Source organism: Haliotis cracherodii, unplaced genomic scaffold (assembly GCF_022045235.1).
Source record: "Haliotis cracherodii isolate W230 unplaced genomic scaffold, xgHalCrac1.p SCAF_8, whole genome shotgun sequence".
Taxonomy (NCBI): Eukaryota; Metazoa; Mollusca; class Gastropoda; order Lepetellida; family Haliotidae; genus Haliotis; species Haliotis cracherodii.
Genome location: NW_027266341.1, coordinates 52114442 through 52138887, shown reverse-complemented (window position 1 = coordinate 52138887; position 24446 = coordinate 52114442). Strand labels below are relative to the sequence as shown.

The following is a 24446-nucleotide window of genomic DNA, read 5'->3' as shown; positions in this document are numbered from 1 at the left end:
CTCTCACGACTTGCCTCTTACGGCAAGCATGGGTTCAAGTATAACTTGCTGATCGATAGTTTGGAACCACCAATACTGACACACAATAGGCTGGTTGAGATCCTCGGTATTTTGCAAGGAGGCCATTCACACCCAGCAATCTTTGGCTGCGACATTATATTCCCCTTTGATGATTACAACATGGAGCCCGCTTCTGTACCACGGACAGCTAAGGTGAAATGGGGTTAACTTTGTGTTCCAGATTATAGCTCTTCGTTTGTTTGTTTGTTGTTTAACGCCGCACTCAGCAATATTCCAGCTATATGACGGCGGTCTGTAAATAATCGAGTCTGGACCGGACAACCCAGTGATTGATAGCATTAGGATCGAGCCACGCAATTGGGAAACGATGACATGCATCAACCAAGTCAGCGAGCCTGACCACCCGATTCCCGTTAGTCGCCCTTTACGACAAGCATAGTCGCCTTTTACGGCAAGCGTGAAGTTGCTGAAGACCTGGTCTACCCCGGAATCTTCAAGGGTCTTATTGCTCTTAAATGGCGCTGTGCATGTGCGTGTTTTCGTGTTTGTCCAAGTCCGGAGCACTGCCTGTTTGATAATGCCAGCCCACTGAGATACCATGCGCAGTTGAACATGGATACCCCACTCAGATACAGTATACTGACTCCGAGCCGACCATTTTTTGCGTTATCCATTAATGCCAAGCATCCGGTAGGGTAACAACAAGTGTCATCTTTTAACGTCTTTTTGGCGTGATGCGGCTAGGAGATCCAACCCCTTCGGCCTTTTTGTGATCAGGGCAGACGCTCTATCCATTAGACCACGGGGGCGCTCTTTCTTACATCAGTACCCCGTGGGGATTCCGAGGGCGACATGAGATCCAGTAACCTAAGCTTGACACCAGAGTCTACTAAAATAGACAGGGGTGGGGCTCAGTGACCTGGATTGCGAAACATCGTGAGCCAATGCTGTGGATCGTAGCTTATGCTTTCGGTAAATGGTAATTGTTTACAGACCCGTGAAGATCCGGGGTAGAATAGGTCTTCAGCAACCCACGCTTGCTATAAAAGGCGACTATGCTTGTCGTAAGAGGCGACGAACGGCATCGGGTGGTCGGGCTCGCTGACTTGGTTGATACAGAGACCATATAATATGGTCTCTGGTTGATGCATGTTATCGTATCCCAATTGCTTAGATCGATGTGCATGATGTGAATCACTGGATTGTCTGGTCCAGACTCGATTATTTACAGACTGTCATATAGGTGGAATATTGTTGAGTGCGGCATCAAACAACAACCAAGCAAACAATTGTTTACAGACCGCCTGGAATTCCCCCTGAAACGGCGTCAAACATTCAATTCACTCCATTAGTGACAAAGACGGTACGTATTTTAGGAGCTTGCAATGATTCGTAAAGTGAGAAGTCACTCAACTTTCTGGAAGTATATACAGTGGCTGGTCAAGTGTAAGGAGCTTCATAAATACATTATATAACTTGTCAGAATCTGATAACTAGATCTTAACTTTATCGCCAATGCTCGACGGTCAGTTTATGGCGTTCTGATGAGTCCACTGTTAACAGTGCCCGAGAACATGGTCATGTTGTGACGCCGTCTGACAAGTTGAGTGATTATATGTTTACGCCCGCTGTGCTATTTCAGTTATATTCAACAGACCTTTACCAATTTGGTGAAACATACGAGTGCCAGTATAAAATAGATCAATGCAGGTTCCACATCAGGATTTGGGACACCCCGAACAGTGCATCCAAAGAAACACCCCCAAATAAACCCACCCCTATATAACCCCACCTCAACATAACCCCACCCCCACGTAACCCCACACCAACAGAACCCCACGGCCACAAGGGCATCTGGAGTCGGAGTAATGTTGAGTTATTCTGATTAATGAGAGTGCCCGACCGTTTGTATCAGCTGGCATTCCATGTGTTGTTTCCAGATAACCGTTATTTCAGTGTCTGTTGGTCAGGTGCCACGCAAGCGGAGAAACACATTATAAACAAGAACATGTTTGAGAAAGGTTTTCTTAATTGTTTCTAAAACCGATATGACCTAATTCCACTTAGCGTCGCAAAACACCTTTGACCCAAGTGTGTTGAAATCCATGAAGTTCCTGCAAAAATACGTAACCAAATTAAGCTACCAATGTAAAAACGCACAAACTGCTTCTTAAAACTGCTTCTCCCGGTTGGAATAGGTCAGTGACAGGTAAAACCCAAAGTTACTTCGAGGCGTGTCGGGAAATTAAGGGAGGAAATCCCGAAGTCATAATCTATACCAATTCGGTAAAATCCAACTCACAAATCGATCCCACGATAATAGGATCGACGGGGCGAAACTGCCCCTCCGTAAACCAAGAAACCATTTATTCAGAACTGTCAGCATATATACCTCAAAACCTTGTCCAAAACTAGTTCCCACGAATACTCGTGAATGAAAAAGTTGTACCAAACACTAGTTAGGAATGATGGTGGCCATTCTGTTCATTTATAAATACTACTCAAAAGAGGTTTAATAAAACCAGATCCTTTCATATTGCTATAGTTAATCTGTCGTGACAGATACCACTCAAAAGAAGTTAAAGACATTAACTATGGTGATATGAAACAATCGGGTGTTCTTTAACTTGTTTTGAGTAGTATATACCTGTTTAAACTATATTTATGTGAGTTGTATAGTAAAACCGTCCGTACCTTCTGTTGTATATATTTGTAGGTCTCACATAGCAACCAGTGCTATCAAAATCACTGTACGAATTAACCAACATCAAGTGTGCGATGCAAAGCGTCAATCGCTTGCAAGCGATGTCCAACGATTCGCCTTACAACGAGGCACTAATTTTCAGCCGCTTGCAAATCTTACCAATCGCTGACTGAGGTCGCTTCGTTCTCAAACCAAAATGGCGGCTGAGTTCGACAGCGGAACAAGAAATTCTTGACTGAATCAACTGGGAAATGAGAAAAGGCAGCTAACACGCCATCCTCCTCAGTCTGCTCCACATCTTCAAAGTAGTCATAAATTTCATGAGTTCATCATCGAGGCTCTTCCATTACGTTCTCCATTAGAGCAAGGCAACCAAGCGGTAGTTGCGCCGCCATTTTGGAAGAGTGCGCAAGGGCTTCGAACTGTTGCAGACCCCGGGATGAGCGATTAATGTGCTTAATCGTAGCGATTCGTGGCTTGCAACGCGCCCTACATCTCTTGGGTACGTCGTGTCCATTGTTACAACAGGTTTTCTTTCCCAACAACCCAGTGCTCGAGACGAGGTCGAACGATTCGATTTAAATGACAGCAATCTCATAAAATTTTGACTTCAGTTCTCGCTACCGCTAAACAAAGATCCGAGGACATCACATTAGGGGTCACGTCAGAACGACCTTTCATCCGACCAATCAGAGCATCGCTTTCCAGATTATGAGATGACAGTCGGAATGTGATTTCTAATCATGCAACCTCAAATACTTTAACTCCGAACGATAGTTATGGGTTTAACGACTGAATCCATACAATCTAGACCATCTATTAGCCATTCCAGAATGTTCTTTTGTTCAGGTTTCAAATTTGTAAGCGAGAATTTGTCAAAATATGTTTCGAAGCGTAGTCGCCAATTTGAAATTAGTGCCGTAAAGCACGAGAAAGTTGCCTTCTGATTGGTCATTCCATTGGTCGGTCAAGGTTCGCGCAAGATCAATCTGACGTGACCCGTAATGGGATGTCCTCAGATCTTTGTTTAGCGGTAGCGAGAACTAAGATCTGGTTTTAATGAGATTTAGATGACAGGGTAGTAAGCCTTGGTTCAGGGTTTTACACTGGTGTGTAAAGTGCACCATGTTCGGAGCTGTGTGGTGTGAGTAGGATGGCTCCCCTCTTCGGGTAATACAGATTGAACGACCGAGGCGCGAGCCGCAGCGAGCGTTGATGTCCATATCATCATGGTGGCGCTAACGTATCCTCAGCATGTGTGACTGAGCGGATACACGTGTAATGCGAGGTGTCAAATGCGTTTGAAGACACCATCAGGTGTCACTATACATGTATGGCAGGCGTCAGTATGGAGGTGTCCATCTAGGTACTGTTCATACAAGGCATTAGGTGTCACGGTGTGTACGTTTTCGCAACAAGGTGTCGCTACGTTTGTATACTAATAATAATATGATGCCATTGCGATGATTTTAGGTACTGTACGTAAAATGATACTACTGTCTTTAGGCGTCATCGTGGTATGTAACTGTAGAGTCACATATATCACCAACGCAGATAACGATATATATATATATGATATTGATATTGATATTGATATATATTGATATATAAATTTATATAGATATAGATATGCATGACTTTGCTCTGGTCCCAAAAAAATAGTTTCCATCAAAACTGGGATAACAAGGTTGAGGTTTAGGAGGCCTTGTTTATTTTTTCCTTAAAAAAACGATAATTTGCTGTATGTTATCAAAAGCTGATTTAAATTAGATGACTTGTTTCCTTACCTGTCCATGTCGTGTTATGTTAGTGGTTATGGACAATACCTGTATGGTGATAACAGTTTTGGAACTCTCAAACACGAGACAATAATGGTTAAAGTCAGGTCTCGAGATAAAAAGGCGATCGATAAACCGGGACCACATCTATTTCCTATTTTTGTTGAGAAGGCTTATATATATATAGACACGAAATTCCTTCTTGTATTACAAAGTACTATCATCATCAGCCTCTATGCACGATGAACATCGTCTCCGTGCATATAAAAACAAACCCCTACTACATGTTGTCCACATCTGTCCCGAGTGAAGCGTGTTGTTGTTTGATCGTCCTGTTTGTTTGTTGGCAACAGTTATCTTATTTGTTTGTTATTTCCCGTGCACCTAAACTGTATGGTAACAAAAACACTATTAGTCTTACTTGATAGCCTCCCACTTCTCCTGCCCGAAGTTCCTCAGCACCAGCAGCTCCAGGGCGTGATTCACGAACCCGTACTGCAACACAACAAACATCATCTTAAACATGCATCACCACATTGAGAGGATGGGGAGGAGACATGCCGACAATTGCTTACATGTCTACCTTGGTTATTCCATAACGGTATCTGTTTTGGCCATTGCTGACATGTTCTCTGTTCTACATATATCCTTCGCGGATCTATGTGCAAAGGTTTGGGCGCTTACACTGTATGATTGTGGCATTTTGGGAAGATGATTATCTGCGATGTGGAAAGGGTTTCTGGGTGGTATAGTGAGTGAGTGGGGTTTAACGCCGCTTTAAAACGCCGTATTACAGTTATTTCACGGCGTGTCAGCTTGATGTTGGAGGAAAGCCCGAAGTGATGCAGGTCTCCGACGTTAACCACTTCGGTGAAACCCACGAGCACGGGTATGGTGCTGACAAACCTAGAAACATAATCGGGGTGAATCGGGATTCCAACCCACAATTATAGGTTTCTGGCGTGCCCAAGGGACGCAACTCTGCACAGCAATAGCGGCGCCTTAGACGACTGGGCCACCCGTGCCCCCTTCTGGGTGGTATAAGGAAATTGATGTGCTTTGAACAATATTTCAGTTATATCAGGGTGGTAGTGAGGTAAAATGGGGTTTAACGTCGCGTCCAAGATTATTGCACTTATGCAGCGACTGTTATAATAGGGCGTAAGTTTATCATTTGAGCAAAATCTTATACAGTGCAGGTCGTGGACGTCACCGCTTTGGTAAAACCAATGAGCATGGTGTTCATTAACAAAGGATACCACTCGGGGATTCGAACCCATTGTCGTAGGATCCTGTCACGGCTTAGGGACACAACTCTGAACAGCAAATTGCAGCAGATTGGAGCACCCTTGTCCCCAGGAGGGTTGGGTGAGTGAGTGAGTATGGTTTTAAGCCGCTTTTAGCAATATTCCAGCAATATCACGGTGGGGAACACCAGAAATGGGCTTCACACATTGTACCCATGACTGGAATCGAACCCGGGTCTTCAGCGTGACGAGCGAACGCTTTAACCACTAGGCTACCCGACCGCCCCTAGTGGGGTTGGGATCTATTCCGCTCCTCAAGTAATAGCTACAAGGCATCCCTCGCATAGGACAACCACTATTGCCTGTCTCGCCCTTCTACATCCACCAGCCATTTGTCAAACTGGCTAGTACTTAACTCGAGGGGGCACGGGTGGCCCAGTTGTCTAACACGCCGGGATTCGCCATTACAAAAACAAAAATTTACAGTCATAACAAAGTGGGCGGCTACGGGGTAATGATTCCATCTCTCTCTCTCTCTCTCTCTCTCTCTCTCTCTCTCTCTCTATATATATATATATATATATATATATATATATATATATATATATATAATGTCTCTAAAATCTATAGACTCCCTGACCAAGTCTAGGCTTCTTGTGAACATTAACGTTGCTTAAGATTTTCTAATGATAAATCAACTTGAAACGACACCACTAAATAGCAATCAATATTTATTTTTATTGATACCCGTATCCATTATATACTTCTCCTATTTCATATATTTATTCTGCTGGTTTGCATGAACCATCCGCTTTATACTTGCCAACAGGTGAAAATAATTATGCATAGTAATGGGGTCAAAAGGTCGCATTCCCCATGCGTTCTGGGAACAACGTGTAAGGCAGTCATAAAAGCAAGATCCGTATCATTGAACAAACGAAATGGGAGTACCGATGCATACCTAACCGATAATATAGCATAAGGAAAAGTTATTGGATGATTAGAGCTTAACATTTCAAAATGACCGGTCGTAAAGATGATGCGTAGTCTAATGGTGTCTGGGGTATTCTATGCAGCCGTTTAATACAATAATGACTACAATTCCTATCGTGGCGAGCTCCATTATCGACACGCCTGTTATTGAAAAGTCGCTGAGTAAAGTTATCCGATTTCAGAGGACACTATTCACACAGAAACTAACAGCGGTTTCCATGTCTCCGAAGAAGAAATGGCGGACAATTGTTGAAGGAAAGTGGTCGCGATTGAACATTGTTTGTGCACTATATCAATCCTGGGTTTGTTTGTGTTCTTTCTAGCATACATAAGGTCGCACCGATTTACTGTTACGGCAAGGCATGTATCACGGATACGACATGTTAACCCGCAACTCGACACTTTCTATTGTAAAGAACCATTTTCAATCAAGTAAAGATCAGACCGACATATACTTAGTGAGCGCGCGTCAATTCATCTCGCCGCCGTCCACGCCAGATTTCTGATGCGGAGTTGAGCTATAAGAGCGACCGAGTATGGTTTTACGCCGCTTTTAGCAATATTCCAGCAATATCACGGCGGGGGACACCAGAAATGGGCTTCACATATCGTACCCATGTCGGGAATCGAACCCGGGTCTTCGGCGTGACGAGCGAACGCTTAACCACTAGGATACTCGACCGCCCCTGAAGCTATAAGAACTGATTCATTTAACATAAAATGGTTAAAATTCTGTACATGCCACCGAAATGGTGAGTGAGTTGCCTTTTACGCCGTTTTTAACAATATATCCCCCCTATCACGGCGGCGAGATGCCATCAATGGGTGTGACACATGAAAATATACTTTGTTGGGAACAATGTTTTTTGTTTGTTGTTTAACGCCGCACTCAGCAATATTCCACCTATATGACGACGTCTCTATATAATCGAGTCTGGACCAGACATTCCAGTGATTGACATCATGAGCATCGATCCACGCAATTGAGGTACGATGACATGTATCAACTAAGTCAGCGAGCCTGACCACCCTATCCCGTTAGTCGCCTCTTACGACAAGCATAGTCGCCTTTAAGTGCAAGCATGGGTTGCTGAAGACCTATTCTATCCCGGATCGTCACGGGTCTCGAGGGGATCGAACCTAGGACTTCGTCGTGACAAGCTAACGCCTTACCTTGAAGCTATGCCCCTGCGCCTTACACTACCCGAACACATGCCCAGAAAGGTGGGGTTTTTTTAATTGATTTTCATATCATATAACATTCCCTATTTTTGTAAAGTGTTATATCGATATTGACGTTGAGCTGTTGCAACTCATCTATAGGGAGATAAATATATTTCTAGTCTCAGATATGTAAACACATAACGTTTGTCGACATTATTAAACACAAAAGCTATCAGTAATTGTACGTAGCACTCTCATTAACGTGAAAACTCTGAAACATTATGTCACTCTGAAGTGAATTGACGTCACTATGGAATAATATGATGTCATCCCCTCGGGCTTTCCTCCCCCATTTATCTGACACGCCGTGATATAACTGAAATAATGCTAAGAACTCACTCACTCCTATTTAACAACGTTTCTCAACCCACGAGACTGTAGCACTAACACCCATTCAAGTCACAATGGTGTTCAAAACTTAACTAAGAAGGAAGTAACACCTTGATGCCCGCACTGACCTGTAACATTGACGTTGTAGTATGTAAATAAAACTGAACGCAGCATGCAAATAACATCTACTAGTATGGTACAATACATCTGCGTCACGACTAACCAATTCTAAACGTCTATTGTGTAACAAACTGTTGCCATGGTAGGTGATTTATTGAAAGTTCGGGAAAAGGAAAAATTAATATTGCACTGAACGTGGAAGACGTGTGTAATATGAGTTAATATGTTAATAGCCGTATTTTACAAGCTGAACTGTCTTGTCCACGAGATGGGAGGTCAAGGGGTGTATTGGAAAGTTCAGCTGGTAAAATCACAGATATCCAGCTATTGTTTGTTTGTTTGTTGTTAAACACCGCACTCAGTAATATTCCAGCTATATCACGGCGGTCTGTAAATAATCGAGTCTGGACCAGACAATCCAGTGATTGACATCATGAGCATCGATCCACGCAATTGGGATCGAGGACATGCATTAACCAAGTCAGCGAGCCTGACCACCCGATCCCGTTAGTCGCCTCTTATGACAGGCATAGTCGCCTTTTACGGCAAGAAGGTTGCTGAGGACCTATTCTACCCCGGATATTCACGGATGTAATACTGTTCTTAGTGTAACAGAAATTCCCTGTTTTGGATTGGTCTAGTACTGGTCGAGTGAGTGAGTGAGTTGGGTTTAACGCCGCTTTTAACAGTATTCCAGTTATATCACGGCGTGTCAGCTTAATGTGTGAGGAAAGCCCGAAGTGATGCAGGTCTCAGACGTTTACCACTTCGGTGAAACCCACGAGCACGGGTATGGTGCTGACAAACCTAGAAACATAATCGGGTCGAACCGGGATTCGAACCCACAATCATAGGTTTCTGGTGTGCCCAAGGGACGCAACTTTGCACAGCAAATCGCGGCGCCTAAGACGACTGGGCCACCCGTGCCCCCCAGTACTGGTCGAATGAAAGGGGGATTTCTCTGGGCTAGCAGTGTCTTATACTTGTCCCCAATAAGGGGAATTCCCTGGTCAACATATTTCGAGTACTGGACATGTACAATTAAGCATGATATTGTTTGTTTGTTCTTTAACCCCACACTCATCAGTAGTCCAGCTCCATGACGGCCGTCTGTAAATAATCTAATCTGGTCCAGACAATCAAACGACAATCCAGTGATTGACGTTGTGAACAACGATCCACACCGTCGGAGTACGATGACACGCTATCAACCAAGCCCAATCACCCGATCCTTTGAGTCTCGTCTTACGACGAGCATCAGTTACTGGGACCAACTCTAACCCGGAATCACCACGGTGGACTAAGCATAATTAGGAAGAATTTCCACGGTTTTACTCTAGAGTGGTCAAACACAAGTCAAAGTATAAGGGGAAATCCCTGGTCGAGATTGATCAAACACTAGTCCAAGAATAAAGGGGGAATCCCTTGTCGAGATTGATGAAACACAAGTCCAAATATACGGGGGAGTCCCTAGTCGAGATTGATGAAACACCAGTCCAAATATACGGGGGGATCCCTAGTTGAGATTGATCAAACACCAGTCCAAATGTACGGGGGGAATCCCTAGTCGAGATTGATTAAACATAAGTCCAAATATACGGGGGATCCCTGGTCGAGATTGATCAAACACAAGTTCAAATATAAGGAGGTATCACTGTTTGAGATTGAGCAAACAATAATCTACATATTAGGGGACTTCCCTTGTCTAGAATGGTCAAACAAGTCCAAGTATACGGGGGAATCCCTGGTCGAGATTGATCAAACACTAGTCCAAGTATACGGGGGAATCCCTGGTCGAGATTGATCAAACACTAGTCCAAGTATACGGGGGAATCCCTGGTCGAGATTGATCAAACACTAGTCCAAGTATACGGAGGAATCCATGGTCGAGATTGATCAAACACTAGTCCAAGTATACGGGGGGAATCCCTGGTCGAGATTGATCAAACACTAGTCCAAGTATACGGGGGAATACCTGGTCGAGATTGATCAAACACTAGTCCAAGTATACGGGGGAATCCCTGGTCGAGATTGATCAAACACTAGTCCAAGTATATGGAGAATTGGACCAGTACTGAGAGCAGGATAAGCGGTTTTCTCTGATCGACAATGATCTAATACTGGTCACTGCATACGGGGAATTCCATTGTATGGATCGTTCGAGTGCAGGTCCAAGTATAAGGGGAATTCCCTGGTCTCGGGGAATCTCATAATCCTAGTCACCAAACGTACGAACAAATGCCAGGTCGAAACTTACTCTAAAATGACCCAATACATTGGCTCAGTGTATGGCGAATTGTCTACAGAGCTCTACTGAACATCACAGCTCCAGTAAGAGTACCTGTATGTAGCATAACACTCGCCAGAGTATAGGGCGAAAGGGGGGAACCCTCTCTAGTACGCGTTCCATTAAGAGCAGTGCCCAGTTGTCGTCCTAACACTGGCCTCAGCGTAAAGAGATCTACTTGTGTGGCTATTGTCTACATATCGGCCCACACCGCCCCGCTGGGAGGGCGAGTTCTTGATCGACACTCGCCACAACAGGGGCCGCGACTCTACACTGTTACTCAGCATATCGATCTATCAAATAAAACTCCGCGCCCGGCGAGATCAGTTGCCGATCAGATCGTAAACTCTAAACAAAATCCTCGCAGAATCAATGAATTCCTTGGGACTGGCACAGCCTGTTCATAAGCTGAACATGGTGAAGGGGGTGCAGGGAGAGGGGGTGAGATATGAGGGGGGGGGGGGGGGGGGGGTCCATGAACGAGAGTTTTCTGTCACCTGATTTCGCACCTGCATATCAATAGGATTTTCTTCTTTGTGCATCAGTCTCCTTTTGCACGTGGGACAGATATTAAATCTTCATGGACCTCATTGTATACCAGAACGATCGAGTCGGGCGCTTAATGAGGCTTATTAAACATATAAATACATGTACTGCATTTTTGCAATCTGCTAAATTTTACTTCATTCAGATAATAATAATGAAGAATATTGTTGACAAATATTAACGACTTAATAGAAAGAGTTGAAACACTGGCATGTTTAACAGTAACAGGTTCTTCAAATATTGTAAATAACAGACATCAAGCACCAAGGTGAGAAAACATTGATTAATATATACACGATCTTTACGCATGTAAAAAACACTGACAACGTGACAAAAAGAGGTTAGCCGAAGAGCGAGGGCAAATTACGCATGAGAATAAAATGACACCCAGGAAATGTACTCACCATTTTTGCTTATTGTGGGAAATTACACAAATACGTTCCGTCGGTGTATCGGTTAGTCTCGAACGCTAGTGGAGTGGTCCGTTAGGCTCGCTATGTTAGTTGAGACATGGCAAGGCTTGGTCGACCATAACACTTCTCTCTGACAACACCGTAAACACACAAGCCACCTTCACCCCTTCGACACAATGGCGTTGCGATAGACGCGAGTGGTTAACGTCAGTGCGGCACACACACCCAAAGTAAACCATTGAAAACGCAACCTAGTTCATATCAGTGCATTTGTAAACATTCCCTACCACCCGGCACATGTGTTTAGATCGGAGTGATTAGAAAATCTGGATCGGCAACGCCAGCGCGTTTCACCAATAACGAAACGAAACGATCCGCGCGGTAGCCGTGTTACTCGCTGAAGAGAAACGTAGCCTATTTATAACACCACAGTTGCAGGCAGTTGTGGTATTGATAAAATTAGATCCGTTTTCCGTTTATAGGTGAGCACTATTTTGGAAATCTGTTTTATTTGTAATTAATCGAAAACTCAGGCGTTTATGTGTCTCGTTTTAGTTACGAGCACGTGCTGGCAATTAAAGGTTTTAATGTGTTTCCAGTCCTCATTGTACATTTCCATTCTAAATGCTTATTTTATCGTGATGAAGCTGTTATTTTCAGTCATAAATAAATTAAAACAATCCAAGAAGCATGGAACGTGCATTTAAATTTGTCCTTATGCTATTTTAACTTTTAACTTTTATAAAATAAACAAAATAATATAAATCGTCCCTGCAGCAAACAATCTTCTGGGCTCTCTCCCAAGAGATAGAAATACTAGTGAGTGAGCGAGTTGGGTTTAACGCCGCTTTTAACAGTATTCCAGTTATATCACGGCGTGTCAGCTTATTCTGGGAGGAAAGCCCGAAGTGATGCAGGTCGCAGACGTTTACCACTTCGGTGAAACCAACGAGCACGGGTATGGTGCTGACAAACCTAGAAACATAATCGGGGTGAACCGGGATTCGAACCCACAATCATAGGTTTCTGGCGTGTCCAGGGGACGCAACTCTGCACAGCGAATCGCGGCGCCTTAGACGACTGGGCCACCCGTGCCCCCGATAGAAATACTAAGGCTGGCCATTTGATATCCAGGATTTTTTATGGAGAGAGGGGTTGTTTCAGCTACAGGTGCAATGCCGGACATTTTATGTTTTTCGATAAACTCACTCCCAGATCTCTCCTCTTCTGTCAGTGTTTAGTTTTAAAACCTCATTATAAATAACTGTAATTTACAAATAAACTAATGAGATAAAGAAACTATACACTTGAAAATTGGATTTTACCAAAACAATTATGGCCACCATCAAACATGCAAATACATTTATGTAACATTTTACCCAGCAGTAGTTTCGTGTGTCTGTTTTGTTTTCTGTCTTTCGCCGAAGACAGCAGTTTACATCGAGAGTAAATCAGGTCAGTCAGCGTGCTTTTCCACCCGTCCCTGTTCAGACACAGATAAGAATAATTAGGAACCAAGCTGTCGAACATGGTCACCCATCCAAGAACCCCAACGTTGCTTAACTTCACCTGACTGGTGACCTGTGCGCTGTGCACAGGACCACCACCTTGAAAAAGTTAATTTATAACACAAACACCGCCATAAGTAATTTTGCTGCAACATTACAGGAATAATGACATATATATTTTGCAATATGGCCGAGGGTATTATGATCACATTCAGGAGTGTATTTTCAGCGACTATTAACTGATGAGGTGCATTGAGGTATCACTTCAGATTGATGTATTATGGGATGTCTGTTCTGTTGCCAGTGTAATTGCGACATAAGATGCATGAAGTAACTTTGGTTATTGGTTTTAGTCACTGATACATAACTAGATACCATCTCTACAAGGCAACAATGTGTGCAGTCAGTGGAACTATGCTAATAATTCTACCTGTTTTGATCAATTTTGTTCAAAGGATTGGATGTGGTGGAGAAATGGGGTTTAACATCGCGTTCAAGATGTTAGCACATATATATAGCGGAGTCCATGCAGGTGTGTGGCTGATTGTACTAGCTATAGTCCGGAGTAATGCCTGTTGCACGGGACATGCTTACATGTTTGGCGAACACCTGGTGTCATCGCTGATTTTCAGTGAGGCACTTCATATAATTTTCGCCGCTATTTTGCAGTTTACACCCTGTGAAGTCTTTCGTAAGATAATGGAGTATGGTTATTCTCTGGCGTTGACGTTTCAGATAACAAAGGTATACCACTGAGATACTATGCCACAGTTTAACATGGATACCCCACGCAGGCACAGTATGCTGTTTGTTTGTTTGTTTGTTTGTTTGTTGTTTAACGCCGCACCCAGCAATATTCCAGCTATATAACGGCACTGTAAATAATCGATTCTGGACCAGATAATCCAGTGATTTACATCATGAACATCAATCCACGCAATTGGGATCGATGACATGCATCAACCAAGTCAGCGAGCCTGACCATCCGATCCCGTTAGCCGCCTTTTACGACAAGCATAGTCACCTTTTACGGCAAGCATGAGTTGCTGAAGACCTATTCTACCCCGGATCTTCACGGGTCCGCAGTATACTGAATTCGAGCCGACCAGTCCTTGTTTTAGCCCCTTAACGCCGAATGTCAGGCAGGGTAACATCTTTTAACAACTTTTGGCGGTTGTCGAATCACCGACCTTCCACTATCCAGGCAGACACACTGTATTCACTAGACCACAGGTTCAGTTAGTTTAATTGGCCGGCCTTATTTTTAATGTTTATGTTGACGAAGAAATATATAATTCGAGTTTATACATACAGTAAAGCCTCATTAATCCAGTCCCTGTTAATCCGGAATACCTGCATTCCAGACATTAACTCTTTTGAAAGTTTAACATATATTATGATATATGTAAAGGGATGCATTATTACAAATCCCTGATTTCGTTAATCCTGACATAGGTTTCTGGCGTGGCCAAGGGACGCAACTCTGCAGAGCAAATCGCGGCGCCTCACCGACTGGGCCAACCGTGACCCCTATTAATATTGATATAATACCATTGACCCATCCTTGCCCTTGAAATGTCCCACAAGAAACACTCGAATATGAATATTATAACGTCAAATATGCGGATATAAGGGTAAGCACTAACGAGCTTCTTCTAATCTCCTCTGAGTGACAGTGTATATTTATGTGAATTTAAAAAGGAATTCCAAAAACCAAAATAGATCTTCTCGGGTTCTTCAAGTTCGTTACCTGGAACAGATAGTACCCAAACTTGTTATTGCCAGCTATATATTTAGACGCACTTATTTACAAAAGGAATAAAAATGTCCTGTTGCCGCCAAGCATATATTTTCCCGCTAACGAGCGCATTGCACCAAGGGAGACAACTCTCCAACCGCAGACAAAGAGCAGTAACTTTGTCTGTGGTTGTTCCAAGTGCGTAAGCCCCGCTCAGAAAACAGAGGTTCGATCCACTACTCATGCAATGCGTAAGCCATTTGTTGTGATCTTTTGGTGATATTGCTATATTATTTCTAAAACGTGAGAATAGTTCGATATTCACAGAGAAGGCCTTCAGCTAGAAGGACACGGGGTTAAATATTTTTAGGCCATGGCTTTCGAGGGACAGCTGTATCAGGAAATTTTGCAATTCTAACACATCTAAATGTCATTATCCCAACAACATGCAAAAAACATCTACCGTCCCGAGTGGGAACTGAGCGCAGAAGTATTTTTTTATTCGTGTTTAAGCGTTCATTTATGTTGGCTTAGTTTAAGTGACTCCACCGTTGGATCAACGTACCGCCTATTTCCCTGATGTTAACACGTGACTCATTCGTTGTTCCTGATGTAAATGTGTAGACTGTTTTTTTAAGTATCTGCAAAGACACTATGTACCATCGGTATTATTAGTCAGGCTCAAATATTGATTTGGGCACGCCAGAAACCTATGATTGTGGGTTCGAATCCCGGTTCGCACCGATAATGTTTTAGGTTTGTCAGCACCATACTCGTGTTCGTGGGTTTCACCGAAGTAGTAAACGTCTGAGACCTGCATCACTTCAGCGTTTCCTCCAACATTAAGCTGACACGCCGCGATATAACTGTAATACTGTTAAAAGCGGCGGTAGACCCAACTCACACACCCACTCACTCAAATATTTATTCATTTGACTTTCATGAGAAGAAAATAGTTCCGGCAGCCTCCAACTGGTTAATGGGGCTGTGTTTTTGTTATGGTAGCTATTATTTGGAACCATTCACTCCTAATGCGTACGGAATTAGCACTGTAATAAAAAGTAAAATATATATATGATAAACGAACGCTAAAAGCAAAGTATTGACACTGAATATTTTCTTTGTTTTCATTTTTATGTCGACCGCCTCCGTGGTCTAGTGGTAGTGCGTCCGCCCGGAGTGCGGAAGGTTCTGGCTTCGATCTCCGGCCGCGTCATTCCAAAAGACGTTAAAAGATGGTACTTGTTGTTACCCTGTCTGGTGATCGACATTAAGGTAATAAAATAGAATCTTGTGTCTGAGAGGGGTATCTCCGTGTGCTAGAACTGTAAAATCGGCATAAGTCAGGACTAGTTCTAGCAGCCACACACACACGTGCATGCACGTCGCTATATAAGTGCAATACTCTTGGACGCGACGTTAAACCTCATTTCACCTCACCCCATATTTAAGTCAATGTAGTCTTAGTATTAGCGCGAGTTATTCTGTGTTACTTCAAACATTCTACATTCAATGTTAAGATTCGAGAGCACTGTTCTTTTCATAAAATCATCATTTTACTTCATGCTTGCCATTGTGGAAAAATACCAATGAAGTTATGGTATATTTCATTTTATTGACCTGATATAAAGGGATTAGTCCAGGTCATACAAGTATTCCTCTGAGGGAATGAATACACAAATCACTTATCAGGTCAAAACAAATAATGATTCGTTCTTCAGTTATATTTTTTTAAAGCTATTTTGCAGAGGAGGAAGTAATATATCATTAAAAGCTATCAGTGATTACATGAAAATGAGTTTAGATTTTAGTTGATATTCTGCTTGGACTGAGCAAAGAATTAAAATTCGCAGAGTATATTTTCCTTTAGGATTTTAATGGATAATTCACCTGTATGGAACTTCATCGAACCTATTGGTCTACAGACATTTGCATAAATTCAATTGATATGCAATTTGACTGACTGATTGGTTTTTTTTTAATTCAACGCCGCACTCAGCAATAATACAGCTATATGACGGCGATCTGTAAATAATCCAGTCTGGACCAGAAAATCCAGTGACTGACACCATGAGCATCGATCTACGCAGTTGGGATTCGATGACAAGCATCTTCCAAAGTCGGCGAGCCTGACCACCCGATCCCGTTATTCGCCAATTCCGACACGCACAGTTTGCTGTAGATCATTTCTAACCCAGAAATTCACGGGTTATACAATTTAAAATGTGAAGGAAAATAAATAGATTTTATTTGATACAACAACGATATTTTTCAGATGCGATGGGATAGTCAAGCTGTTAAGACGTTCACTCGTCACGCCGAGGGTTCAGGTTCGTATAGCATCACAATACACGTACCTATTTCTGTCTCCCATCGTGATATTGCTGGAATATTGCACGACAACATACGTAAGTCATACTCACCCACTCATGGTTCAAACTCACACACGCATTGTTCAACCCTGTTAAGAGGAGCACGGCCTTGTGGATACCCTACCCTTGGATTGATGGGAAAACTGGCTTTTTGTGTTTGTCATCGACCGAACGGTTTGTGTTTTTACTGTCGACTAAAAATAGGATAAAACGAATTACCCCTGCTGACAAACTCGAGTCCTATCAACCTCTGAAAATTGCTGATTAAGAAGAAATTCCACAAGAATTAAGTGTTATGTATGTTTAAAATGATTACGTCTGGTCCTGCGCCCCGGCCTATCGGAATAAATGCCAACAAATTGCATATGTGTAGATAAAATAACCCCAGCTATTGGGGCATGCGCAGATAACGGGGAAAACATCTTCAGTAATTTTCCCTCTGAGAAATATAATTTCTGCTTCACGTTGATTAACTTTTGTTAGTTTGTTTTTGACTCTTTGCTGAGCGTCTCCATGGCGCTATATAACGGTGGTACATAACTGTAGATGATTTTTTATTCGTTACGTAACACAACCCTAAAAATGATTTTTAGAATGCCAAAAAACAATAGACTGACAAGGTCAACTTTTCTTCATGAACCAGGCAACGCAAGTGTTTTTTTACGCTTTCTTGCAAAAAGGAGTTTGAATGCATACCCATTTCCTCGTAGGGTGGAATACAATGTAAAGTAAACTACGTTTATAACGAACATTTGCTGTGTATATGCTTATAACGAACAACGGTTATAACGAACTAAAATTGAGTTCGTTATAACCGTAGTGTACTGTACATTAATTCACTCGTATCGGATAATCTGTTATCCCGAGCAGGGTGAGTGAGTGAGTATGGTTTTACGCCGCTTTCAGCAATACTCCAGCAATGTCACGGCGGAGAACACCGGAAAGTGGGCTTGACACATTGTACTCATCTGTGGAATCGAACCCGGGTCTTCGGCGAGACGAGCCGACGCTTTTCAACTAGGCTACCCCACCGCCCCCGAGCAGGAGTGTTACTTTTAAAAAAGTAGAAGCTACAAAACATTATTGTTTGTAATCCCTGCTAAAAGCAGAGTCCGTTCTAAAATTCTGACAACATCATAAGCATATTTTTGTGAATCACCATCAAACTGTGATGATACCAGGTGTTCACGAAAAGGTAAAGCGTATCCTGCTTCATTGGTGGCATCCGTCAGAAACACATGCAAAGGAAAGTCAAATGTTCCTCTCAACAAACACGGGAACATATGGTACAAGTCAAAATAGGGGTGGTGGGGTAGCCAAGTGCTTAAAGCGTTTGCTCGTCACGCTAAAGGCCCGGGTTCGATTCCCCACTGGCAGTCTGGGTTCGAATCCCGGATGGAACTCAACTCGAAAAAGCACTAGAATCTGTACTTTACTAAGAAAGTGTTATCCCAAATATACCATTTGTTATATTTTTTTAGATTCACAAGAGAAGTGATTTATAGTTCAGTTCAATATAGAATTTATTAATTGTCATGATATAAATTGGGCTTAGACTGCCATGAGGTGAATGGACGGAATGAAAAGATTTCTTGCTTTAAAGCAAATTTATTTAACCCCTCATTTTTGAGTGAAAAATGCGTCTCCAAATGTTTAATGCTTGGTTCCAGCGTGTATATCAAAAACCAAAACAACTGCCCAGGATTCAGTGTGAGAATACCACCCATGTTTGTCGCAGAAGTGAAGATTGGGTGGTCACAATATGTTATGGATTGTTTCAAGTTGGCATCCAAACGAAATGACTTGGGACGTATCTGGATCTTTTAAGTGTCACCATCCACTGGTGGTCTTGGCTTGACTCGATTTATTACGTGCTGGCTTATGCTGTTGGACTATGACTGCGGCGTAAAACAACACCCAGTTAACGTTCCCCGATCTTCGCCGAGCGGCTCAGAGATGCTCGTTTGGTCCATGCAAGGCCTATTTACGTGGTCACATGTTGATGACCAAGTTCATACAGACAGGACCGCCTCCGTGGTCTAGTGGTAGAGCGTCCGCCCGGAGAGCGGAAGGTGCGGGGTTCGATCCCAGACCGCGTCATACCAAAAGACGTTAATATATGGTACTTGTTGTTACCCTGTCTGGCGCTCGGCATTAAGGGGCTAAAACAAGGTCTGGTCGGCTCGGAGTCAGTATACTGTGTCTGAGTGGGGTATTCATGTTAAACTGCGGCATGGTATTTCAGTGAGCTAGCACTATAAATCGGCATCAGTCCGGACTTGTAAAAACAGCCACACAAACACACACACGTACATGCACGTCGCTATGTAAGTTAACGCGACGTTAAACCCCATTTCACCTCATCCCATACAGACAGACACCTTGCGAACGAAGAACATCATCATCACACACTATGTCACGTGTCTATGACGTCACATCAACTGTTCCAACTCTCGGTTTGATCACACGAGAACGTGACGTTTCACAATCTCCTCGCGCTTTCTTACCAAGCTATGGAGACGGAGGAAATTGTCTATCGACCATGTGCTTGTTGGTTCACGAACGAAGAGTGGACGATCGAAGAGGTATATGTTGGTTTGACTTCGCAGCTGTTTACTTTCACTTCCACAGAAGCAAAACAGCAGTTAAACCATGACCCTATCTGGCAGATGGCGATCTACAAAATTGGCACATTCTTGTCTGTGTTTACTGATGCTTCGATTTCCATGACTTAGCACCAAGTCGTTAGCTTTTACCAAAAATGTGTCAAAACTGGTGCATTTGGGTTATCCTTGTTTATTTGCCACTTGAAAACTAAAGGGGCAACATAGCTTCTTCAAGATCCCATATTGTTTGAACAAACCAGCGCCATGATTCCATAGTACATTACTCGATTTGGTCAGCTGAATGTAAATTGCAACCAATTCAGTACGGAAATGTGCGTAAACATACTCCCCTGTCAAACCAACAAAATGGTATGCAATTGTCGCCCTATTGTTGTAGACATCATGCAAAAGCAACAGAACCCAGAACGGTGACTTCCTTCTTAAACGAGAAAGGGTTTCGGTAAATATTATCACTGTTAAGACGAATGAAAATATAACGGGGTCATATACAGCAGTATTCTGAAATACGGAGAGAGCCATCATGCCATCATGCATATACTGATTTCGGAAACACTACCTCGGTTCAATATTATATTGGCTGTTATGTTCTCTGATACACACCGTTTGTGTTAAATGTAAAATAATTCAAATTTGTCAATTAACTTAGATTCTGTGTTCGGCAGTGGTATTATCCCACAGTGACATCACTTACAAACAGTGTGTTCACGACCAGTGAATGAGTTGGGTTTGACGCCAGAAGTAAGGCAAATTTAAATTTGTTTTCCACTTTGGTGAAATTAAAAGTGGTGAGCACGGATATGGTCCTGCCAAACTTAGAAACAAACCCATGATCAAAGGTTTCTTGTGAGCCTAAGTGTAGCAAGTATGTACAGCGAATGGCGTCGAATTATGCCTGCCCCAGTTTCAGGACTGGTCAAGAATGTCTGCCCTAATTTTATTAAATAATGATATGAAGATGCGGTGTTCATCTTTTCCTTTATGTTTAAGTCTTGTGTTTAAAATTGCATACATTCAACCGTTAGACGGGATACAAAACGTGAAGGATCACACATCCAAAACACAACTTGCCGTCGGATAGATGAAGGTAGCTGTTTTGAACGTTGGTTATATACCTGAACGAAAATGTTATATCCTCTAAACCACAGAGTTAGGTTAAAACGTCGTAACATCTAGTGTCTGTGATGCCATCTGAACCATTCCCCTGAAATCTCATTGATTTAAGTTTATAACTCAGCAATAACTACAATTGTATCATGGTCGGAACTACATCAATTCCTAGACGTATTGAGTGAGTGAGTGAGCGAGTATGGTTTTACGCCGCTTTTAGCAATATTCCAGAACAGGCTTCACACCTAGACATATTGAACTACCAGTAGTCTTATTGTGTCTGTACAACTACTTACAACCATTAAAACGGTTATATCGCCTTTCCACAAGTGGGCATAAATTTTTATCAGTTTTATTACATCCTTAAGTCTTCAAGCCTTGGCTCACATACTCTAGATATGGTTTCAGGATAACAAACACTGCAGGGTCTCATTGATGCTCGATTTGTATACGGCAGTAAAAGAGCAGTCTATAAGGTTTATTTTCTAGTTCAGCCTACAGTCGTCTATAATATGGAATATTTCGGTTATATTGGAACATTATGTATCGACATGAAGCTATTACATAGAAAATCATACCCTGTTTGTAAGGATGCTCATTTCTATAAGTATGTATTCATCATTCTAAAAGAGCAATACTCCTTCAGCACAACCAGACAGCCATGGTTACAATCTTTATACTCTGTGCATATCGGCGGTTCAAAAATAAACCAGAGTGGATCATGTGAGTTAGGTGGGATAGTCGGGTTGCTGGGTCAGAAAGCCTCACTTCTGAGGTTGTGATTGTTTTCTGAATAGTGAGTGAGTGAGTATGGTTTTACGCCGCTTTTAGCAATATTCCAGCAGGGGGGGGGGGGGGCACCAGAAATGGGCTTCACACATTGTACCCATGTCGGGAATCGAACCCGGGTCTTCGGCGTGACGAGCGAACGCTTTAACCACTAGGCTACCCGACCGCCCCTGTGAATTGTGAAACAAACGGACCTAATAAAGGATATTTATCGGGTCGAATCTGGGATATGAACACCCGTCAAGCGGATCAGAATTCAGTGACGATGCTGCAACCTTTTATACCGGAACGTGTAACAATCTTCCACTTGACCTGGTGAAGAGTGGTTATATTAGTATGGTTGAACAGAATTTTAGTTATATCACGGCGTGTCAGTTTGATTCGCGAGGAAAGCCCGAAATGATGCAGGTCTTAGATGTTTACAAGTATAACGCTGATACACCTAGAGTGATTGAGTCTGCTTTTACGCTGCTTTAACGGCGGGGGACACCAGAAATGGGCTTCACACATTGTACTCATGTCGGGAATCGAACTCGGGTCTTCGGCGTGACGAGCGAACGCTTTAACAACTAGGCTACCCGACCGCCAACCAAGAAACATTATCATGGCGAACTGGGATTCGAACCCATGACCATAAGTGTCTGGCACGACAAGGTCCGCAACTCTGCACAGTTAATGACGGCACCATAGCCGACTGGGCCACCGATCATCCTCCTGATGAAGATGTACAATCTATGACACCGACGATGTCACGGTTGCAATGTGTTCGTGTAGTGCACGTACCAAAAATCTATTTTCAGTCCTCAGTTTCTTCAACTGACGTCAAAAAATTAACACGGGCCACAAATACAACATCAATCAAACAAACGCACCTATACAACCCGGGACACATATGTCTGGTTTAATAAAGGAACTATATGTAACGTTTAATGCTTTTGTGCTCTTGTCAGAAGAGTCCTGGGAAGCTTCAGTTTATACGCAGCGTTCCCTCTCTCTTATCTATGTTCTAAGAGGCCTTTTGTTGCTTTATCTCATTGCTCTGTGCTGGCTCGTGTGCTTTGTTTTTACTGTCTTGTCATGCTGGCTAAGAATGGAACTATTGTCACAGACATTGTTCAAGATACTGATATAGCCATACCTCGGTCATCAAGTAAGGTTGCGCAGTAAGAAACGTCAGAATCGTTTACACCTTGATGTGTGTTCCCACCATCTGATCCGTCATGTTGGCTGTGCTCCCAATTACTTTGGTGCATATATCAAAGTCAGGTTTCAATATTGTTGAGGGACTGTACAGCTGTGTTAGACGGTACCCTCGCTCGCAGACTCCACTGATAATTTTGGTATTATTTTTTACAATGTGATTTTTTCATCGAGACCGCATGTGCCTTCATGTATGTTATATTTTGAATCTAGACAATGGGAAGAGAAAACGGGTTTATTTTTTGTATGTACTGATACTAACGTTAACAGGTCGTGGAATCAATTTACATGTGTTAACTTGCTGTGGAGGAAATCTAGGATTCGAACCCCAAATCAGCGAATTTTAGTAACTAAGGGCAACAACTCTGCATATTGATTTGCGGCGATCACAGGGACAAATAAGTAATTAAAAAAATATTTTTTTCAATAAAATAGAGCATAGAGTCATGAAACACAATCAGCTAAGTTACAGAATCACTCTAGATATTTACGATGGGTGATGGTTACCCTGGTCTCCAGCCGCCTCCGTGGTCTAATGGTAGAGCGTCCGCCCGGTGAGCGGAAGGTCCGGGGTTCGATTCCCGGCCGCGTCATACCAAAAGACGTTAAAAGATGGTACTTGTTGTTACCCTGTCTGGCGCTCGGCATTAAGGGGCTAAAACAAGGACTGGTCGGCTCGGAGTCAGTATACTATGTCTGAGTGGGGTATTCATGTTAAACAGTGAGCTAGAGCACTTTAATCGGCATCAGTCCGGACTAGAAAAAACAGCCACATACACGTACATGCACGTTGCTATATAAGTGCAATAATCTTGGACGCGACGTTAAACCCAATTTCACCTCAGCTCACCTTGGTCACCAGGGTCAGCATATAGACTTACAAACCCTAGAAAGTAACGACACATACAATCAATGGCCGCTCCGAAGTTGGCTTGTCATTCAATACCCTGTAAAATGTCTATACCTGGTTAAACACCGAGATCTCTCCTGAAAAGACTGTGGCTAAACAGTCCTATGGTCGTAAATCAAAATAAAGAGAATTCAGATCTGTCATCGTACAACAATACATGCCAGGTACACGAGGCCTCGTTATAATGTTTTAATGTGAGAAATGTCAGGTCAAGGCCACAGCATTGGTTTCCACGCATGCGCAGGACCATCTAAAAGAAAATAATGATTTATTCACGTGAGAGTAAACATATCGACAGGGAAATGAACGAAAGTGAATTTATACTTTCCACACAATTAGATTCTTACTTGTCCGCTTGTTGACAGCTTTGTTTACACTTTGGGGAAAAAATCAGACGGGCGATGTGTTGGTAAATCGTCATGACAAAGGGTGTTTGCAATATGAGACGGTCAAAAAACAGGGTTATTACTTATTTTTGTTATTACACCTATTTGTAACACGTGCGTGGTGTTTAATATCAGTATATATACAC

At 42.7% G+C, this 24446-nt stretch overlaps 1 protein-coding gene across 1 annotated transcript in view; it reads right to left on the bottom strand.

Annotated features, from left to right (window-relative positions):
- LOC139449708 (guanylate cyclase soluble subunit beta-1-like) overlaps window positions 1-11961 on the bottom strand; it is a 66078-nt gene extending 54117 nt beyond the window's left edge. The window contains exons 1-2 of the mRNA XM_071231219.1: window positions 11655-11961; window positions 4925-4998 (exon numbers count right to left, since the gene is read on the bottom strand). Coding sequence (XP_071087320.1) covers window positions 4925-4998; window positions 11655-11657 — 77 coding nt within the window. The 5' untranslated portion in view covers window positions 11658-11961. The remainder of the gene's footprint in view (window positions 1-4924; window positions 4999-11654) is intronic.
- Between the last annotated feature and the right edge of the window lie 12485 nt (window positions 11962-24446).